Raw genomic sequence first — 18572 nt, 5'->3', positions numbered from 1 at the left:
AGTTTGAAACCCTAACTGAAAACCCTATGTGAAAACCCTAACCCTAGTTTGAAACCCTAACTGAAAACCCTAGCTGGAAACCCTAACCCTAGTATGAAACCCTAACTGAAAACCCTATGTGGAAACCTTAACCCTAGTTTGAAACCCTAACTGAAAACCCTATGTGGAAACCCTAACCCTAGTTTGAAACCCTAACTGAAAACCCTAGCTGGAAACCCTAACCCTAGTTTGAAACCCTAACTGAAAACCCTAGCTGGAAACCCTAACCCTAACTGAAAACCCTAGCTGGAAACCCTAACCCTAGTTTGAAACCCTAGCTGGAAACCCTAACCCTAACTGAAAACCCTAGCTGGAAACCCTAACCCTAGTTTGAAACCCTAACTGAAAACCCTAGCTGGAAACCCTAACCCTAGTTTGAAACCCTAGCTGGAAACCCTAACCCTAATTTTGAAACCCTATGTGGAAACCCTAACCCTAGTATGAAACCCTAACTGAAAACCCTAGCTGGAAACCCTAACCCTAGTTTGAAACCCTAACTGAAAACCCTAGCTGGAAACCCTAACCCTAGTTTGAAACCCTAGCTGGAAACCCTAACCCTAACTGAAAACCCTAGCTGGAAACCCTAATCCTAGTTTGAAACCCTAACTGAAAACCCTAGCTGGAAACCCTAACCCTAGTTTGAAACCCTAGCTGGAAACCCTAACCCTAATTTGAAACCTTAACTGAAAACCCTAGCTGGAAACCCTAACCCTAGTTTGAAACCCTAACTGAAAACCCTAGCTGGAAACCCTAACCCTAGTTTGAAACCCTAGCTGGAAACCCTAACTGAAAACCCTATGTGGAAACCCTAACCCTAGTTTGAAACCCTAACTGAAAACCCTAGCTGGAAACCCTAACCATAACTGAAAACCCTAGCTGGAAACCCTAACCCTAACTGAAAACCCTAGCTGGAAACCCTAACCCTAGTTTGAAACCCTAACTGAAAACCCTAGCTGGAAACCCTAACCCTAGTTTGAAACCCTAACTGAAAACCCTAGCTGGAAACCCTAACCCTAGTTTGAAATCCTATGTGGAAACCCTAACCCTAGTTTGAAACCCTAACTGAAAACCCTAGCTGGAAACCCTAACCATAACTGAAAACCCTAGCTGGAAACCCTAACCCTAACTGAAAACCCTAGCTGGAAACCCTAACCCTAGTTTGAAACCCTAACTGAACACCCTAGCTGGAAACCCTAACCCTAGTTTGAAACCCTAGCTGGAAACCTTCGTTGGAAACCCTAACCCTAGTTTGAAACCCTTACTGAAAACCCTATGTGGAAACCCTAACTCTAGTCTGAAACCCTAACTGAAAACCCTAGCTGGAAACCCTAACCCTAACTGAAAACCCTAGCTGGAAACCTTAACCCTAGTTTGAAACCCTAGCTGGAAACCCTAACCCTAACTGAAAACCCTAGCTGGAAACCCTAACCCTAGTTTGAAACCCTAACTGAAAACCCTAGCTGGAAACTCTAACCCTAGTTTGAAACCCTAGCTGGAAACCCTAACCCTAATTTGAAACCCTAACTGAAAATCCTATGTGGAAACCCTAACCCTAGTTTGACACCCTAACTGAAAACCCTAGCTGGAAACCCTAAACCTAGTTTGAAACCCTAGCTGGAAACCCTAACTGAAAGTCCTAGCTGGAAACCCTAACCCTAGTTTGAAACCCTAACTGAAAACCCTAGCTGGAAACCCTAACCCTAGTTTGAAACCCTAACTGAAAACCCTAGCTGGAAACCCTAACCCTAGTTTGAAACCCTAACTGAAAAACCTAGCTGGAAACCCTAACCTTAGTTTGAAACCCTAGCTGGAAATCCTAACCCTAACTGAAAACCCTAGCTGGAAACCCTAACCCTAGTTTGAAACCCTAACTGAAAACCCTAGCTGGAAACCCTAACCCTAGTTTGAAACTCTAGCTGGAAACCCTAACCCTAACTGAAAACCCTAGCTGGAAACCCTAACCCTAGTTTGAAACCCTAACTGAAAACCCTAGCTGGAAACCCTAACCCTAATTTGAAACCCTAACTGAAAACCCTATGTGGAAACCCTAACCCTAGTTTGAAACCCTAACTGAAAACCCTAGCTCGAAACCCTAACCCTAGTTTGAAACCCTAGCTGGAAACCCTAACCCTAACTGAAAACCCTAGCTGGAAACCCTAACCCTAGTTTGAAACCCTAACTGAAAACCCTAGCTGGAAACCCTAACCCTAGTTTGAAACCCTAACTGAAAACCCTAGCTGGAAACCCTAACCTTAGTTTGAAACCCTAGCTGGAAACCCTAACCCTAACTGAAAACCCTAGCTGGAAACCCTCACCCTAGTTTGAAACCCTAACTGAAAACCCTAGCTGGAAACCCTAACCCTAGTTTGAAACTCTAGCTGGAAACCCTAACCCTAACTGATAACCCTAGCTGGAAACCCTAACCCTAGTTTGAAACCCTAACTGAAAACCCTAGTTGGAAAACCTAACCCTAGTTTGAAACCCTATGTGGAAACCCTAACCCTAGTTTGAAACCCTAACTGAAAACCCTAGCTGGAAACCCTAACCCTAACTGAAAACCCTAGCTGGAAACCCTAACCCTAGTTTGAAACCCTAGCTGGAAACCCTAGCTGGAAACCCTAACCCTAATTTGAAACCCTAACTGAAAACCCTATGTGGAAACCCTAACCCTAGTTTGGAACCCTAACTGAAAACCGTAGTTGGAAACCCTAACCCTAGTTTGAAACCCTAGCTGGAAACCCTAACTGAAAACCCTAGCTGGAAACCCTAACCCTAGTATGAAACCCTAACTGAAAACCCTATGTGGAAACCCTAACCCAAGTTTGAAACCCTAACTGAAAACCCTAGCTGGAAACCCTAACCCTAGTTTGAAACCCTAACTGAAAACCCTAGCTGGAAACCCTAACCCTAACTGAAAACCCTAGCTGGAAACCCTAACCCTAGTTTGAAACCCTAGCTGGAAACCCTAACCCTAACTGAAAACCCTAGCTGGAAACCCTAACCCTAGTTTGAAACCCTAACTGAAAACCCTAGCTGGAAACCCTAACCCTAGTTTGAAACCCTAGCTGGAAACCCTAACCCTAATTTGAAACCCTAACTGAAAACCCTAGCTGGAAACCCTAACCCTAGTTTGAAACCCTAACTGAAAACTCTAGCTGGAAACCCTAACCCTAGTTTGAAACCCTAGCTGGAAACCCTAACTGAAAACCCTAGCTGGAAACCCTAACCCTAGTTTGAAACCCTAACTGAAAACCCTAGCTGGAAACCCTAACCCTAGTTTGAAACCCTATGTGGAAACCCTAACCCTAGTTTGAAACCCTAACTGAAAACCCTAGCTGGAAACCCTAACCATAACTGAAAACCCTAGCTGGAAACCCTAACCCTAACTGAAAACCCTAGCTGGAAACCCTAACCCTAGTTTGAAACCCTAACTGAAAACCCTAGCTGGAAACCCTAACCCTAGTTTGAAACCCTAGCTGGAAACCCTAGCTGGAAACCCTAACCCTAGTTTGAAACCCTAACTGAAAACCCTAGCTGGAAACCCTAACCCTAGTTTGAAACCCTAACTGAAAACCCTAGCTGGAAACCTTAACCCTAGTTTGAAACCCTAGCTGGAAACCCTAACCCTAACTGAAAACCCTAGCTGGAAACCCTAACCCTAGTTTGAAACCCTAACTGAAAACCCTATGTGAAAACCCTAACCCTAGTTTGAAACCCTAACTGAAAACCCTAGCTGGAAACCCTAACCCTAGTATGAAACCCTAACTGAAAACCCTATGTGGAAACCTTAACCCTAGTTTGAAACCCTAACTGAAAACCCTATGTGGAAACCCTAACCCTAGTTTGAAACCCTAACTGAAAACCCTAGCTGGAAACCCTAACCCTAGTTTGAAACCCTAACTGAAAACCCTAGCTGGAAACCCTAACCCTAGTTTGAAACCCTAGCTGGAAACCTTCGCTGGAAACCCTAACCCTAGTTTGAAACCCTTACTGAAAATCCTATGTGGAAACCCTAACCCTAGTTTGAAACCCTAACTGAAAACCCTAGCTGTAAACCCTAACCCTAACTGAAAACCCTAGCTGGAAACCTTAACTCTAGTTTGAAACCCTAGCTGGAAACCCTAACCCTAACTGAAAACCCTAGCTGGAAACCCTAACCCTAGTTTGAAACCCTAACTGAAAACCCTAGCTGGAAACTCTAACCCTAGTTTGAAACCCTAGCTGGAAACCCTAACCCTAATTTGAAACCCTAACTGAAAACCCTATGTGGAAACCCTAACCCTAGTTTGACACCCTAACTGAAAACCCTAGCTGGAAACCCTAACCCTAGTTTGAAACCCTAGCTGGAAACCCTAACTGAAAGTCCTAGCTGGAAACCCTAACCCTAGTTTGAAACCCTAACTGAAAACCCTAGCTGGAAACCCTAACCCTAGTTTGAAACCCTAACTGAAAACCCTAGCTGGAAACCCTAACCCTAACTGAAAACCCTAGCTGGAAACCCTAACCCTAGTTTGAAACCCTAGCTGGAAACCCTAACCCTAACTGAAAACCCTAGCTGAAAACCCTAACCCTAGTTTGAAACCCTAACTGAAAACCCTAGCTGGAAACCCTAACCCTAGTTTGAAACCCTAGCTGGAAACCCTAACCCTAATTTGAAACCCTAACTGAAAACCCTATGTGGAAACCCTAACCCTAGTTTGAAACCCTAGCTGGAAACCCTAACTGAAAACCCTAGCTGGAAACCCTAACCCTAGTTTGAAACCCTAACTGAAAACCCTAGCTGGAAACCCTAACCCTAGTTTGAAACCCTATGTGGAAACCCTAACCCTAGTTTGAAACCCTAACTGAAAACCCTAGCTGGAAACCCTAACCCTAACTGAAAACCCTAGCTGGAAACTCTAACCCTAGTTTTAAACCCTAACTGAAAACCCTAGCTGGAAACCCTAACCCTAGTTTGAAACCCTAGCTGGAAACCCTAACCCTAACTGAAAACCCTAGCTGGAAACCCTAACCCTAGTTTGAAACCCTAACTGAAAACCCTAGCTGGAAACCCTAACCTTAGTTTGAAACCCTAGCTGGAAACCCTAACCCTAACTGAAAACCCTAGCTGGAAACCCTAACCCTAGTTTGAAACCCTGACTGAAAACCCTAGCTGGAAACCCTAACCCTAACTGAAAACCCTAGCTGGAAACCCTAACCTTAGTTTGAAACCCTAGCTGGAAACCCTAACCCTAACTGAAAACCCTAGCTGGAAACCCTAACCCTAGTTTGAAACCCTAACTGAAAACCCTAGCTGGAAACCCTAACCCTAGTTTGAAACCCTAACTGAAAACCCTAGCTGGAAACCCTAACCCTAGTTTGAAACCCTTTGTGGAAACCCTAACCCTAGTTTGAAACCCTAACTGAAAACCCTAGCTGGAAACCCTAACCCTAACTGAAAACCCTAGCTGGAAACCCTAACCCTAGTTTGAAACCCTAGCTGGAAACCCTAACCCTAGCTGAAAACCCTAGCTGGAAACCCTAACCCTAGTTTGAAACCCTAACTGAAAACCCTAGCTGGAAACCCTAACCTTAGTTTGAAACCCTAGCTGGAAACCCTAACCCTAATTTGAAACCCTATGTGGAAACCCTAACCCTAGTTTGAAACCCTAACTGAAAACCCTATGTGGAAACCCTAACCCTAGTTTGAAACCCTAACTGAAAACCCTAGCTGGAAACCCTAACCCTAACTGAAAACCCTAGCTGGAAACCCTAACCCTAGTTTGAAACCCTAACTGAAAACCCTAGCTGGAAACCCTAACCCTAGTTTGAAACCCTAGCTGGAAACCCTAACCCTAACTGAAAACCCTAGCTGGAAACCCTAACCCTAGTTTGAAACCCTAACTGAAAACCCTAGCTGGAAACCCTAACCCTAATTTGAAACCCTAGCTGGAAACCCTAACCCTAATTTGAAACCCTATGTGGAAACCCTAACCCTAGTATGAAACCCTAACTGAAAACCCTAGCTGGAAACCCTAACCCTAGTTTGAAACCCTAACTGAAAACCCTAGCTGGAAACCCTAACCCTAGTTTGAAACCCTAGCTGGAAACCCTAACCCTAGCTGAAAACCCTAATCCACAGCTATTTACAAAAAATAACTTAATGGAAGCTTTTAATTCATTTCATACTTCCGTAATGTATACAGTGGTACCTTGATTTAGAAGTTTAATTTGTTCCCGGACCCTGCTTGTAACTCAAATCATTAATATTTCAAATCAACAGTCCCCATTGAAATGAACGGAAAAGTCCTAGTCCTTCCAAAATAAGATGTGTGAATTTTCACATTTCCCTCCAACAGATTTGTTTAAGAAATGATTCATCGTGGTCTCATCCGCGAAAAAAACGTTCACTTTCCTCACTTCCACCCTTCGTGAAATCCAAACTCTTTTGAGCTGCCATGTGTTCTACGGCGGGACAAGTAATGGGACCCACGTGCTGCTTTGAATGACACCATATTCATTCTCGCAGCTCACATGGAAGTCAAGGAGCAGTACACGGAGGTCCTGGAGAAGCTGGGCAGCAGCCACCTGAGCCAGGACAACAACGAGATCTCCACGGGCTTTCTCAACCTGGCCGTGTTCACCCGAGAAGTCACAGCCCTGCTGAAAAATCTGGTGAGGAAAGAGTGGAGGGAGGGTTGACGGGTCTTAAATATAACTCCAGTCAAGTGAAATGAGTTTGGCGTGACTCTTGTGAGAAGAAATTAATCATTCAGAAACATGTCGGCGGGAGAGCTGCAGGTTGTAGGACATTATAGCTGCTTGACTAACATAGTCATTAGTCCTTTGCTCAAATTAAAGAGTGTGTGTGCCCAAGCGAGCGTGCGCTTGTGTGTGAGACAGCTGCACAGGGAAGCCTCCCACTGATAGTTTCTATGGAGATTTTAATTAAGAACAGAACTCCACGAGTGATTCAACTCACACACAGATGAGAGCACTTCATCACACACACTCTCTTGCTCATGTGTGTCAGTCCCAGCCTCGCAGGGAAATGAATGGAAAGCTTTAAACAGATTTGTTTGTTTCTACCCATTCTCTTCTTATGTCAACTTGCTGGCTTAAAAAACACATCTGTTTTCCTGCTTAATTCATATTTCACAAACACAATATTAATCAGAATATTGTGTTCTGACTACCGGGGGCGCATAAAACATACTATGGCGGCAGTATGGGACAAAAATGGCACCCCTTTGAGATGTATAGAAACAGGCGTCTTTTCCTGCTTAAATCTTATTCCACATATTGCAATATTGATACGATTACCATGTTTAGTCTAGTGGGGGCAGATATAACATAAGTGCAAAGAAAACGTTGGACTTCTGCTTTAATAAAAAGAAAAGAAAAAAATCAACAAATGTACTGGTGGCATATGAATATTTTTTCACACTGGCTCAAATGTTTAGGGGCAAAATGCGACCATTTTGGGGCCTTGCTTTCGTTTTTCTTAAAGTATGACCTCTTTGTAACAAACGCACACACATGCATGCACACACACACAAAACAGAGATGAAAACCTGATCTATCGTGCTTTTCTTGCACTCTGACACGTTCCAGGTGCAGAACCTCAACAACATCATGGCCTTCCCTTTGGAAAATGTGCTGAAATCGGAGCTGCGCGACAGCAGATTGGTGAGTGAAAAGTTCTCTTTATAACCCCCCAACAAATGTTAAACCCTCTTAAAGTTAAATCAACTCTAATGGAGCGAGAGCACTTGAGGGGGCTTCAACGCGTTTCCTCCAAAATCAGTGATCGATTTTAACAACAAAAAGAAGAGCAAATGTCATCGAGCGATTGCAGAAGCCAAGCATAATATAATTTTATTAAACGTGAGTAATGACATTTTATGTTAAATTTACATAATTTGAATCAAAAGTGCTTCGATAATACATTTGCACCAATTTAAATTGGCTACTATTGCATAAAAAACAGAGAGTGAGAACGGACCATTAGTATCGATTTGTGAAAAAATATGAATCTGATCATATTTGGATACAGGTGGCTGTTTACACCGGCCAGCTACGATATGTAAAAACATTCCCCCAATGAAGATAATCATCGGACAGAAAGTCTAAATCCAAACCATTAACCCGCCGTCAACAAACTTCAGTGTTTGGTTGTGTATTTCGGATTTCCCCATTGTCGTCTATTAGTACGGTCATAAAGCGGCTTATAAAGACAAATGGAAAAAAGTAATGTTCCAAGCAGTTATAACTTATTGTTTGACTGTAGGAGTCACCATGGCAATAGACGCGCAAAAGAGTGACCTCATACTTCTGTAAGCTAATGTCACTGTGCATTATTCACACAGCCGATGGTACTGTAGCTGGCGTAAGCCGGTTTAGCCAGATAGCAGACGGGTTAAGTGTTAGCTGAACTACAATGACACTCTGTGCAGTGGTTTTTATTTGTATTTTTATTGATTATTTAAGATGTGCATTCTCTTGTGTTTTCCTCAGGAGCTGAAGAAACAGATGGAGAGGAGCTGGAAGGAGTATGACTTAAAAATGTAACTACTATAATACGTCGTACCCCTCATTGACTTCAGACGCGTTTCCCTTAGAAATTCCTCACATCTAATAAAAATATATCCTGCATTGTTATGACATAGAAATATACTGTACATGAACTGATGATAAAATACATAAATTAACAACAAATGTATATTAAAAAAGTTTGTTAATTCTTTAGTTTAGTTGGCTGAGCCTGCTAGCCACATACAGTAGATAGTAACTTGTAAGTAGAGCTGGGCATTTTACTAAAGTTTCCCGGTTCGTTTATTGCGTACCGCCTGTAGCCGGGGTACCCTTCTGCCGCCCGTTTATCTACCTCCTTGTCCGGCCGGACCAAATAGTAATCTCCTAAACGGGCTTCCGTTAGCTTTTCCGTCCAGCAACTTTGACCAAACTAAAAAATAAATACAGACTGTTCCAGCTTTAGCCTCTTAAGGGGCAATGGGATGCCCAACATGCTTATATGTAAATACATACGTAAGCCTACATTCAGATTAAAAGAGTAGAAGAAGAGAGTGACATTGAACTTTATTGATATAACTTGTTTTTCACATATAAGGAAGAATGTATGCCTGCGCCTGCAAGTATTGTTATTTTACCTGTCTGTATGTGTTACTATAGTGTTTGGGCGTGAATATTTATTTGGAGGCTAATCCCGCTCGTAAATGCTAATGCTAATTTTTGCTAGCCTTTCGGTGGGGGTTTTCCATTGCCTGCTAGCAATAAGCTAGTTATGTGTCTAAAATGAAGTATATGTTTTATTTAAATATAAAATGTGTGTAATTATTTCTGTTGTGTCTTTAGCTTTATCTATGAAAGAGCGAACGGCAGCAAAGTATTATTTTCGAGATGCTACATATTGTTTCTATTGAAATTTCCCTTTCATCCCTCTTTACTTCTACCCCACACTAACTGAAAATTCAAACTTTGAGTCCATATCTTACGTTAGTCTTACTCATCTACAATAGAGCAAAACTGGAGAAGGAGCGCAAGGAAAAGAACAGGCAGCTCATCCGGACAGAGGGATCGGACGGAGGGGAGGACATGGAGAGGGAGAGGCGGACCTTCCAGCTGCAGATGTGCGAGGTGAGTCGCCAGCACAAACAACACCTTGCACATACCTGCAGTGGTCTTTACCCACATCGACATGGGTGGTCTTCTTTTCTTCTAAAAAGCTTCAAAATGAGGCTTCCAACTTGTTTAATGGGAAAAATGTGTAGGGGGTGGTCCGGGGGGGGGAGTCAGGCTGTGTCCCAGTTGGCTGAATTATGATCATCCCTTCCAAAGAGTATTTTGCTGTTTTATGATGAACCTGAATGCTGGGGGAATACTTTCATAGTGCACAGCTGGACCTAACTATGCAGTATCCAGTGTGTCAAAATGTTCCAAAGACCAAAAGTAGAGGCTAAAAAAAACCAACTCAGAAATCAACCGAGATTTTACACATGCAGAAGCTTGATAACTGTCCTGATCATTTGAATCAGGTGTGTTGGGGTATTGAGACATCTATAACTGCTCCGGCTGGATAGGTGCTCTGGAGGACGACGGGTCTTGGGCACCTCTGCTGTACATGCATGACTTCTTCTCATCTATCAGTCTATCTTAATTAATTAATTAAGAAATTAAATATCTAATGGACTGATAGTGAGGTTCCTCAGAGTAGTGTTCTAGGGGCTTTTTTCTTCCCTCCATGTGCGCTCGACTTCTGCCTGTCTGTCTCCCCCTTCTATTGCTGATGGACAGCGGTTGTGGACGTGTGGAGGCGGGTCAAGTGGAAAGTGGAATTCCCACTTGGTGCATGCTGCTCCACCCGACTGCTGCTGTCTATGTGCGCATGCTGTCTCTCACAAACACAACACAAAGTCGTTGCTTGCACCCTGTGGAAAAACATACATGCTCATTTGCTTTATCCGCACAATGTCATCAGATTTCTGTGATCTGTGGCATGATGAAAGTGCAATTATGACTCGAAATGTCAACAACAACAAAAAACACATATCTGTACGTTCATGTTTTTGTATTTTTCCAGTACCTTTTGAAGATCCAGGAACTGAAGGTCCGTCAAGGCCCGGATCTTCTCCAGAGCCTCATAAAGTTCTTCCAGGCCCAGCTCAGGTCAGCCATTTTCTCTTGTCTTGTGTACTTTCCAAGTACCAACAGGGTGTCACATAAGGTGATGGGGGGGGGGGGGGGGTGGAGGAACAACTCACCCTGTGTTCTTGGCTTGAAAAAGTGACATTTGAAAATTCTTTTTCTGCTGTTGGTTAACCATTTTGCCAATTGGAACCATACCAGCGGTTTGAAGTTGGACTGCTTGAGCGTGTGATGTTGTTTGGACTGAAGTGACACCATGAGTCAGCCTTTCTTCTTCCTTTTTTCCCCCCCCCCTCCTCTGCTCTCAGTTTCTTTCAGGACGGCTTGAAAGCTGCAGAGAATCTTGCTCCCTTTGTGGAGAAACTGGCGTCCTCGGTTCACACGGTAATAAACAGTCGCTTTGTGCATGTCTTCTTTTTTAACCTCTGAAATGCTGAACAAAAGAAATGGATTGAGGATTGTCACGTTGGCTAGCACATTACAGCATATCCTAGCACGTGATCAACATAGGGATGATGTTAGCACTTTCTGATTGGATGCTAAGCGCTATATTTCACTAAATGCTACGTGACATCAGTGTTATTTCTTTTGTCACTCATAACAGTCCTTTTTTTGGTTTCAGTTTCACTTGATGTGAACTGTAATACCCAGGAATCCGCTGCATATTTGCAGTTCATTATTCCCAAATTCACCTATTTGTTTTTTTTTTAAATTCTCTGCTATTTGCAGAAGTAAGGCTGAAGTCGTGCATTGTGACCGAGAGACGAGCTTTGTATGTTAGGAATGAGGTTGTTCTATTAACGAAAGCTAACAGAATAACAAAAACTAAAATTGAAAAAACATTTTCATTAAGGAGATAAAATAAAAACCAAAATGCTTTCAAAAAACAAAAACTTAACTGAAACTACCTGTTACGTTTATTACACACTACTTGGCAACCTTTTTTTTTCTCTTGCACTTAATACACCGTATTTAGATAAGTTAAAACTGATCAAAAACTAAAGTAAAACGAAGCAAGTCTGACAGAATGTCCACCTCCTGTTTTTGTTTTTTTGATTTGAAATTTTAGCCTCGGTTTGTTAGTGGATATTATGGAGGGTCTTTGCCGCACGTAGACGTGCGCCTCCGTTTGATTTTTTTCAAAATCTAATAATCTGTTAGTCATTTATTTATAAGGTCAACATTACACGAAGCGTTTGAACTGTTTTGGAATCAGTTTGTGCTATAGTTATAGTTTAAACGATTAATTATAGGGGGCAATTTTAAGAGGGGATGCTTCAACCACTCATGGTTTTTCGCAATGGTAATTACGGCTGAGCATTCACACAATATGAATCGCCACAATGAACCACATTGACTTTAAAAATCTCAAATAGAACTGTTTCCATTGTTTCTTTTCTGCTGCAAGCCAAAACTCTTCCTCAGCAAGCACAAGCAGAGATTGTTATTGGAAGACATATTTCCCCTGTTAGCACACGGTGAAAACCAAAGCTTCTGTCACACTTTCCCTCCAAACTCTCCCGACTTGTTCCGCTCTGCTCAGACCTGCCCTGGCGCGATTGCCGGATCCAAAAAATCCTAAGGGGGCTGCACGTTTTTCTGGTTTGGCACAGGCGGCGGAACTTGCCTTCGTCGTCGGCATCCCTCTGGGAAAAAGTGCCTTTCAGTTAAACGGAATCGTGTTGCGCACCGGAAGACACATATTGCTTGTGTTTTGGGGGAAGAAAAGGCATGACCTCTGAGGGCGACACACCCCGGTTCTGAGTCTCATCTGCGTAGCTGGGACTGGGAAACAAAGCTCTTAAGTCCTGAGCTACCTCCACACACTCATGTTTAGAGAATAAGTCAAGATTTGGCCTGTGAGTCCTGCCATGAATTGCAAAAAAACAAAAAAAACAAAAAAAAAAAACCCCAAGAGGAACTAATTGACGCCCCTCCAAAAGTTTATATCCCAAAACGACCTCTAGTCTGCTTCAATGACAAACTCGGGCTATGGATGCCATGACGGAACAGGAACAAGATGTCAGAAGTCCACTTCACAGATGCTATGGTAGAGCCAGCATTTCTCTGCTTGTGCCTTCCAGGCGGAAATTTCTGAGGTGGGATATTGCCAAAGTGTACGGTGAAACATCGTATGCAGATTCACGTATTCCGATATGTTGCGTGGCAAGTTCAGCCTTTGTTTTGCCGGATTCTGCGATAAAGTCATAGGCTAATAAAATCTAGAATCTCCTTTGATCTGATGATGATTTCTGGTGCTGATTTTGTGGTAGGTACGGCTCGACCAGGACGAGGAAGTGAAAAAGCTCACTCAGCTGAGGGATTCTCTCCGCTTACTCCTGCAAGTGGACGGCAAAGAGGTAAATTTTGAAATATAGCAGCACATTCCTCAGCATAAATCAGGGACTGTTTCCAGACTTTATCATCAAGATTTTTCGGGCCCGAGCACACCGGTGCAAAGGCCATCTTGAAATTGCTAAAAGACTGCCATTTTAAGGGCTTTCACATTTTCAAAACTTGCATAACAAATTATGGTTGCTTGTTTATTCTCATTAAATAACCATATGCAATATATATACATACAGGTGTACAGTACATATAAGATATAACCTTCCAAAATTGCCTGGCCTTCTTAGAATTAATAATATAAATTCAACTCCACAGCCAGTTTCCCTTATAGATAATAATGATAAATATAATGGAATTTAGTAGACATTTCTATCATGAGTGCACTCACAAAAAAACTCTCTTAAAGCCATTCCTGAAAAGATGCAGGAAGTGTGTTATTTTGGTTTAAAGCAGCCATTTTAGGATCATTTTCATGTGTCCTTCTATAAGTTGAACATATCCTACAGATTTCTGATTGCTTCCTCATTGGAACTACTAACTTGGGAGGATTTTGAGTTCTCATCATTGTGTGTGGACGGGGCACGGCAGAGCATTTTAATGACTCGCCATAAAACACAAAACTTTAATATCGTTCTTTAGAAAGCGTCTTGTGTGTGAAGAAAAGATTCCGAATGTGTTTCTTGTGGCAGGAATACCTGAATAGGAAGAACTCGGGCAATGGCTACAGTATCCACCAGCCGCAGGGCAACAAGCAGTACGGGACGGAGAAGTCGGGGTTCTTGCTCAAAAAGAGTGACGGGTTAGTAAAAGATCATCACCACGTGTGGATTTTTATCTCATGTTGAATAGATGTTAGAGCACAGAAATGAATGCATGGAACAAGAAGGGGGAGGTTGTGGTAGTGGTGTTGATGGGGGAGGGTGAGGAGGTTCTCATACTTGCCCCCCTCCAGCTGGTTTCCATTACCCTGACATGAAGATTCAAACAGGGGCCCCTCCTCAAACTTTTTCTGTTTTGTTTTTGAGGCTAAGTGGTTTTGTTGAGTGGACCCAGATTTCAGACACAATCACATGAAACACACACACACACGACGACCATGTGTACCGGGGGTCCCCATTGTTTATGGTGCATTTTCAAGGTTTGGAAGGTGAGTTTTAAAAAGGGCTTGTCAGAAATGCTCGTCTTTGCCATTTTTCTCCGGCAGGATCAGAAAAGTGTGGCAGAAGAGGAAATGTGGAGTCAAATTTGGCTGCCTAACCATCTCTCACAGCACAGTAAGGACCACAAATTCTTGTTTTAAAGCAGCACACAGTAAGAATAATACAAATAATGATAATGTCAAAGATTAAAAAAAAAAAAAAAATCTAGATCGATGCAAGTCTATGTGTGCGTGTTTTCAGATCAACCGACCACCGGCCAAGCTCAACCTCCTGACCTGTCAGGTGCGACCGAACCCGGAGGACCGCAAAGCCTTTGACCTGGTTACCCGTGAGTTTTATCTTTGACCCTTAAGCATGGCTTCCTTGGCATTCTTGAAAATGTCTTCATTTTCATGTTATTTCCTACAAAACGTAGCAAGAAGTGTAGTAACAAAAGAGAAATCCTGAGAGATCAAATAAAGCATACACCTCTACATTAAGCTTCGATAAAGTAAGTAAAGTGATATAAATAAGAGCCAGCCCCTTTATACTGTACGATTAATCCTAATGTCACATTGGTGCTACTTCCACTTTCACTTCTCGTCAGGATTCAGCTCAGAATTTTCAGTTAAACTGTCCAACTGTCATTTTCGGAGTTCGTGCCTTTTTTCATTGTCGCTGCTCCTTGTTTTCAACAGATAACCGGACATACCATTTCCAGACAGAGGACGAGCAGGAATGTGTGATGTAAGATTTTGCTTTCACATTGGTCTCCTTATCTCTTCCTCACTATGCTGCGGGTCAATGCATGACCTGCTCTGTTAATTTTCAGCTTAGGTGTGTGCTTAGAAGTCCAGGATATGAATAACAGCAAAAGAGGTGAACTGAAAGCGCCGCTTAGAGCCTGCCTTCACCGTGTAAAAAAAGGCAGATTATTTTTGTATTTATATCTCATTGGACAGTAAAGCTGTACCGAATAAAGTCCATCCAGGGTTTCATCAGGTCTGTACAACAATGACGAGAAACTAAAGGACATTGAAAAGGAAAGGAAAGCGCTATTAATAGGGTCACTTCTGTCCAGATGGTCTTGGGTGGGAATTCCCTCTGCGCTGATCATGCAAGAAAGCTTTGTGTGTTTTAATGTGTAAATGGGGAAAAGTGCCTGATGGTTTTAGGACATTGTATAACCGGATAATGAGTTTCATGTTTTATGGCGGGTAACCAAAATTTGATGCCCTACGCCATTCACTTGAACTGTCTAAAAATCCTTAGCAGTCTTTTGCGACATGTCTGTCCACTAGGCTCGAAATAGGCGGAAATTCGCATCACAGTTGCCGATGTGCATTTTGCACCTCAATCAATCACAACTGAAATGCAAATCTATGAATGGGCGGAACAAATCCTCGGAGTGGCTGCCACCACCGAGGGTTTTTGTTTTCTCTGCGCTCCTTCCGTGTGGCAGGCGGCAATGTGAATTTAAGGGGAAAAAAATGGTTGATTTACATAAAAAAGGAATCCAATTGTTTTTTTTGTTATATAGTGAAAATATGGTTAATCTGAATACATGATTATTGTGTAGAATTTACAGTAAGTTACTTGAGTACTGAAATATTAGCTAGCTGCAGCCCGACATTCAACCGATTTAGTTTTTTTTTATTAAGTTCAACCCTTGCTTCAAATCCCTGAGATTAACCTGCAAATGCTCCTCAAAATGAGTAAATTGCACCTCAAATGAAGTCATTGCTTATCAAAATTGCTCTTTAACTCATTCACTGCCATTGATGAATTTATTTGTCTTTTCACAGTCCAGCAATTCAATCCCAGGAATGTATTTATATTTCTTTCTATTATTTTCAAATGTTAGAGCAAAAGAGGGTCTGAAAATGTCTGGCAGTGAATGAGTTAAAAAAAAAAAAAAGGGTTCTTGAGACTTTACTGTTCCTCAAGAAAAACATTGCTACCAAATTTGATGTTACTATTTGAAACTATCTTAAAGAGCTGAATGTTCTCCTACTTAGAGTTTTTAGACTTTGCTGATAATGGATGGAGGGATGTCCAGTAGCAAATCATCCAACTTTGATGCCATGCCCCTCTCCACACACACTGTCCCAAAAAATCAATCTAATGCCACCCATCTTTTCAGCTGGGTGTCGGTGCTGCAGAACAGCAAGGAGGAAGCCCTGAACACGGCACTGGGAGGAGACCAGCTCCACCTCCAGGACAGCGGCCTGCAGGAGCTTTCCAGAGCTATCATCGGAGAACTTCGCCACATGCCCGGCAACGAGGCCTGCGCTGACTGTGGCGCACCAGGTCACAAGACTTACATTTGAATGATTGATTGAACTTTTCATTTTGAACATGCAGTACAAAAAAGACTGGGGAAAAAAAACCCTCTTCAAATTGCCAGTCGGAAAAGAACTATTGGAAGAAGTTAATAAATGTTTAAATCCTGCACCACATTTTAATTTCGCATGGGAAAAAGTCATGTTGATCAGCACAATGCTGCCATAGCGGAGGTCTTTGCGGTTTTACCACAATTTCCCATAGCTGACGTCATGTTAAAAGTCTTTAGACAGCAAACTAGAGTGCACTTTGTTTTGCCTTCAATCAGGGGAAATCAGTGTCGTTTTATATACGTGTTGTATTTACGCAACTTGGTTGTTGACCCTTCTTTCCATCTAAAGATCCAACATGGCTGTCCACTAATCTCGGCATCCTGACCTGCATTGAATGCTCGGGGATCCACAGAGAACTGGGTGTCCACTACTCTAGGATCCAGTCACTGACCCTGGACCTGCTGAGCACCTCTGAGTTACTGGTACCAATATGATACACGAAATTAAAAGTCGGCCATTCAAAATATGCTTGGGCCATCTTGACACCTGAATTATGTTCGGTGTGTGTGAGTACTTTGTTTTGTCCATAAGATTGCCTGATATTCCACCGTATTTTTTATTGTAATGACTGAAATGTAATTGCTTTTTTATGTAGTTATTCGTGATAATGATCCCCATGCACAATAGAAATAAACAGAGTGACTTCAAATCATCCACAGTCCAAAATAGAATGCGAGGTCACATGTAATATGCTGCAAGATGATGACTTCATGTTAACCACCACCTTGCGCAATGGAAATAAACAACATGACTAGAAATGATCCAGTCCAAAAAATTTCACGGCACGCTTAGACGCACATTCACGTGTACGACGATTATGCCATCGATCTTCTCAGTAGCAATTACTGATGACTGCTGCCTGGCGCAACAGATATAAACAGAATGACTTGCAATCTCATATCGGAAAATTAAATCGGTGGCTCCTCTTGCTACAAAAGAAATGAATACAGAAACTTCAAATGACCCTCAGTCCGAAAAAGTCCAAGGCATACTCGGTCACGTACGAGCTTATTTATGTTCCGTCAAACTCTTTCCAATTATTCATGATCGCTACCACCTTGCACAGTACTCAACACGCTACTCAAATCAAGTCTATTTATAGAGCACTTTAAAAAGCTCTGCAAGCTGAAATAAAGTGCGGTGCATGAATACAAAATGAACATAAGGCAATTGAACATAATTTAAAAACAGTAAAAATGCAGACTCTTAAATAAGGGCTCAAGGCTTGTGTTGTTGAACACCGAGGAATTAAAATGGGGTTAAAGGTGTGTTTTAAAAATGGACCGCAAAGGGGCTCGTCTAATTTGCACCGGGTGGTGAATAATTTGTATGTGAGTGTGTAATAATGTGTGTGTAATAATCCACAATCCATTATAAGCAATATTTTTGTGTCTGCGTGTGTCACAGCTGGCTGTCAGCATTGGCAACACAAGATTCAACGACATCATGGAGGCGGGTCTTCCAAATGACGCTGTCAAACCTTTGCCACAGAGTGACATGTGAGTCCTGTTTTTTTTTTTGTTTTTTTTTTTTGTAATTATTTAAAAAAAGAATATCAAATCTTAAATCTTAATTTCAACCTGCTCTACCAGGAATGCCAGAAAGGAATACATTGTGGCGAAATACGCCGAGCGTCGCTACGTCCTACGCAGGGAGGCGACGGAACCCGGCCAGCTGTACGACGCCGTGAAGAGTCGGGACCTGACGTCCCTGCTGCAGCTCTTCGCCGAGGGGGCGGACCTCGCCAGACCCCTCTCGTTTCCTGACGGACAGGTGAGGACTATTGGCATCGTTAGCACGTCATGTGAGAGGCGTAGTGATATCAGTGGAATCTGATTGGACTCTGTCGGTAAAGGAAATAGAAGTGTTAAAAGCACAAATGTAACTATAGCGCATACGATACACTTTCTGCTCAGCGTTATCCAAGTGCGTGTCACTACTTGTGACGTGTGCGCACTTTTGTTTGTTCTGGTTGGACGTCGTTTGTTGTTTCAGCTTTGAGGCT

The 18572-nt window shown here is 42.4% G+C and overlaps 1 protein-coding gene across 2 annotated transcripts in view; it reads left to right on the top strand.

Annotated features, from left to right (window-relative positions):
* Positions 1 to 18572, top strand: part of asap3 (ArfGAP with SH3 domain, ankyrin repeat and PH domain 3) — a 54738-nt gene that overhangs the window by 27217 nt on the left and 8949 nt on the right. For both annotated transcript variants that reach the window (XM_086048735.1, XM_086048734.1), the window contains exons 3-17: positions 6548 to 6693; positions 7633 to 7707; positions 8536 to 8585; positions 9558 to 9675; positions 10619 to 10704; positions 10992 to 11067; positions 12957 to 13043; positions 13722 to 13831; positions 14237 to 14306; positions 14433 to 14520; positions 14870 to 14918; positions 16315 to 16481; positions 16856 to 16989; positions 17975 to 18066; positions 18160 to 18340. In XM_086048735.1, coding sequence (XP_085904861.1) covers positions 6548 to 6693; positions 7633 to 7707; positions 8536 to 8585; positions 9558 to 9675; positions 10619 to 10704; positions 10992 to 11067; positions 12957 to 13043; positions 13722 to 13831; positions 14237 to 14306; positions 14433 to 14520; positions 14870 to 14918; positions 16315 to 16481; positions 16856 to 16989; positions 17975 to 18066; positions 18160 to 18340 — 1529 coding nt within the window. The remainder of the gene's footprint in view (positions 1 to 6547; positions 6694 to 7632; positions 7708 to 8535; positions 8586 to 9557; positions 9676 to 10618; positions 10705 to 10991; positions 11068 to 12956; positions 13044 to 13721; positions 13832 to 14236; positions 14307 to 14432; positions 14521 to 14869; positions 14919 to 16314; positions 16482 to 16855; positions 16990 to 17974; positions 18067 to 18159; positions 18341 to 18572) is intronic.

This window comes from Filicampus tigris, chromosome 13, assembly GCF_054856515.1.
Source record: "Filicampus tigris isolate MCC_2025a chromosome 13, RoL_Ftig_1.0, whole genome shotgun sequence".
NCBI lineage: Eukaryota > Metazoa > Chordata > Actinopteri > Syngnathiformes > Syngnathidae > Filicampus > Filicampus tigris.
Note: the sequence above shows the minus strand (reverse complement) of the source record. Positions and strands in the feature narration are given on the sequence as shown.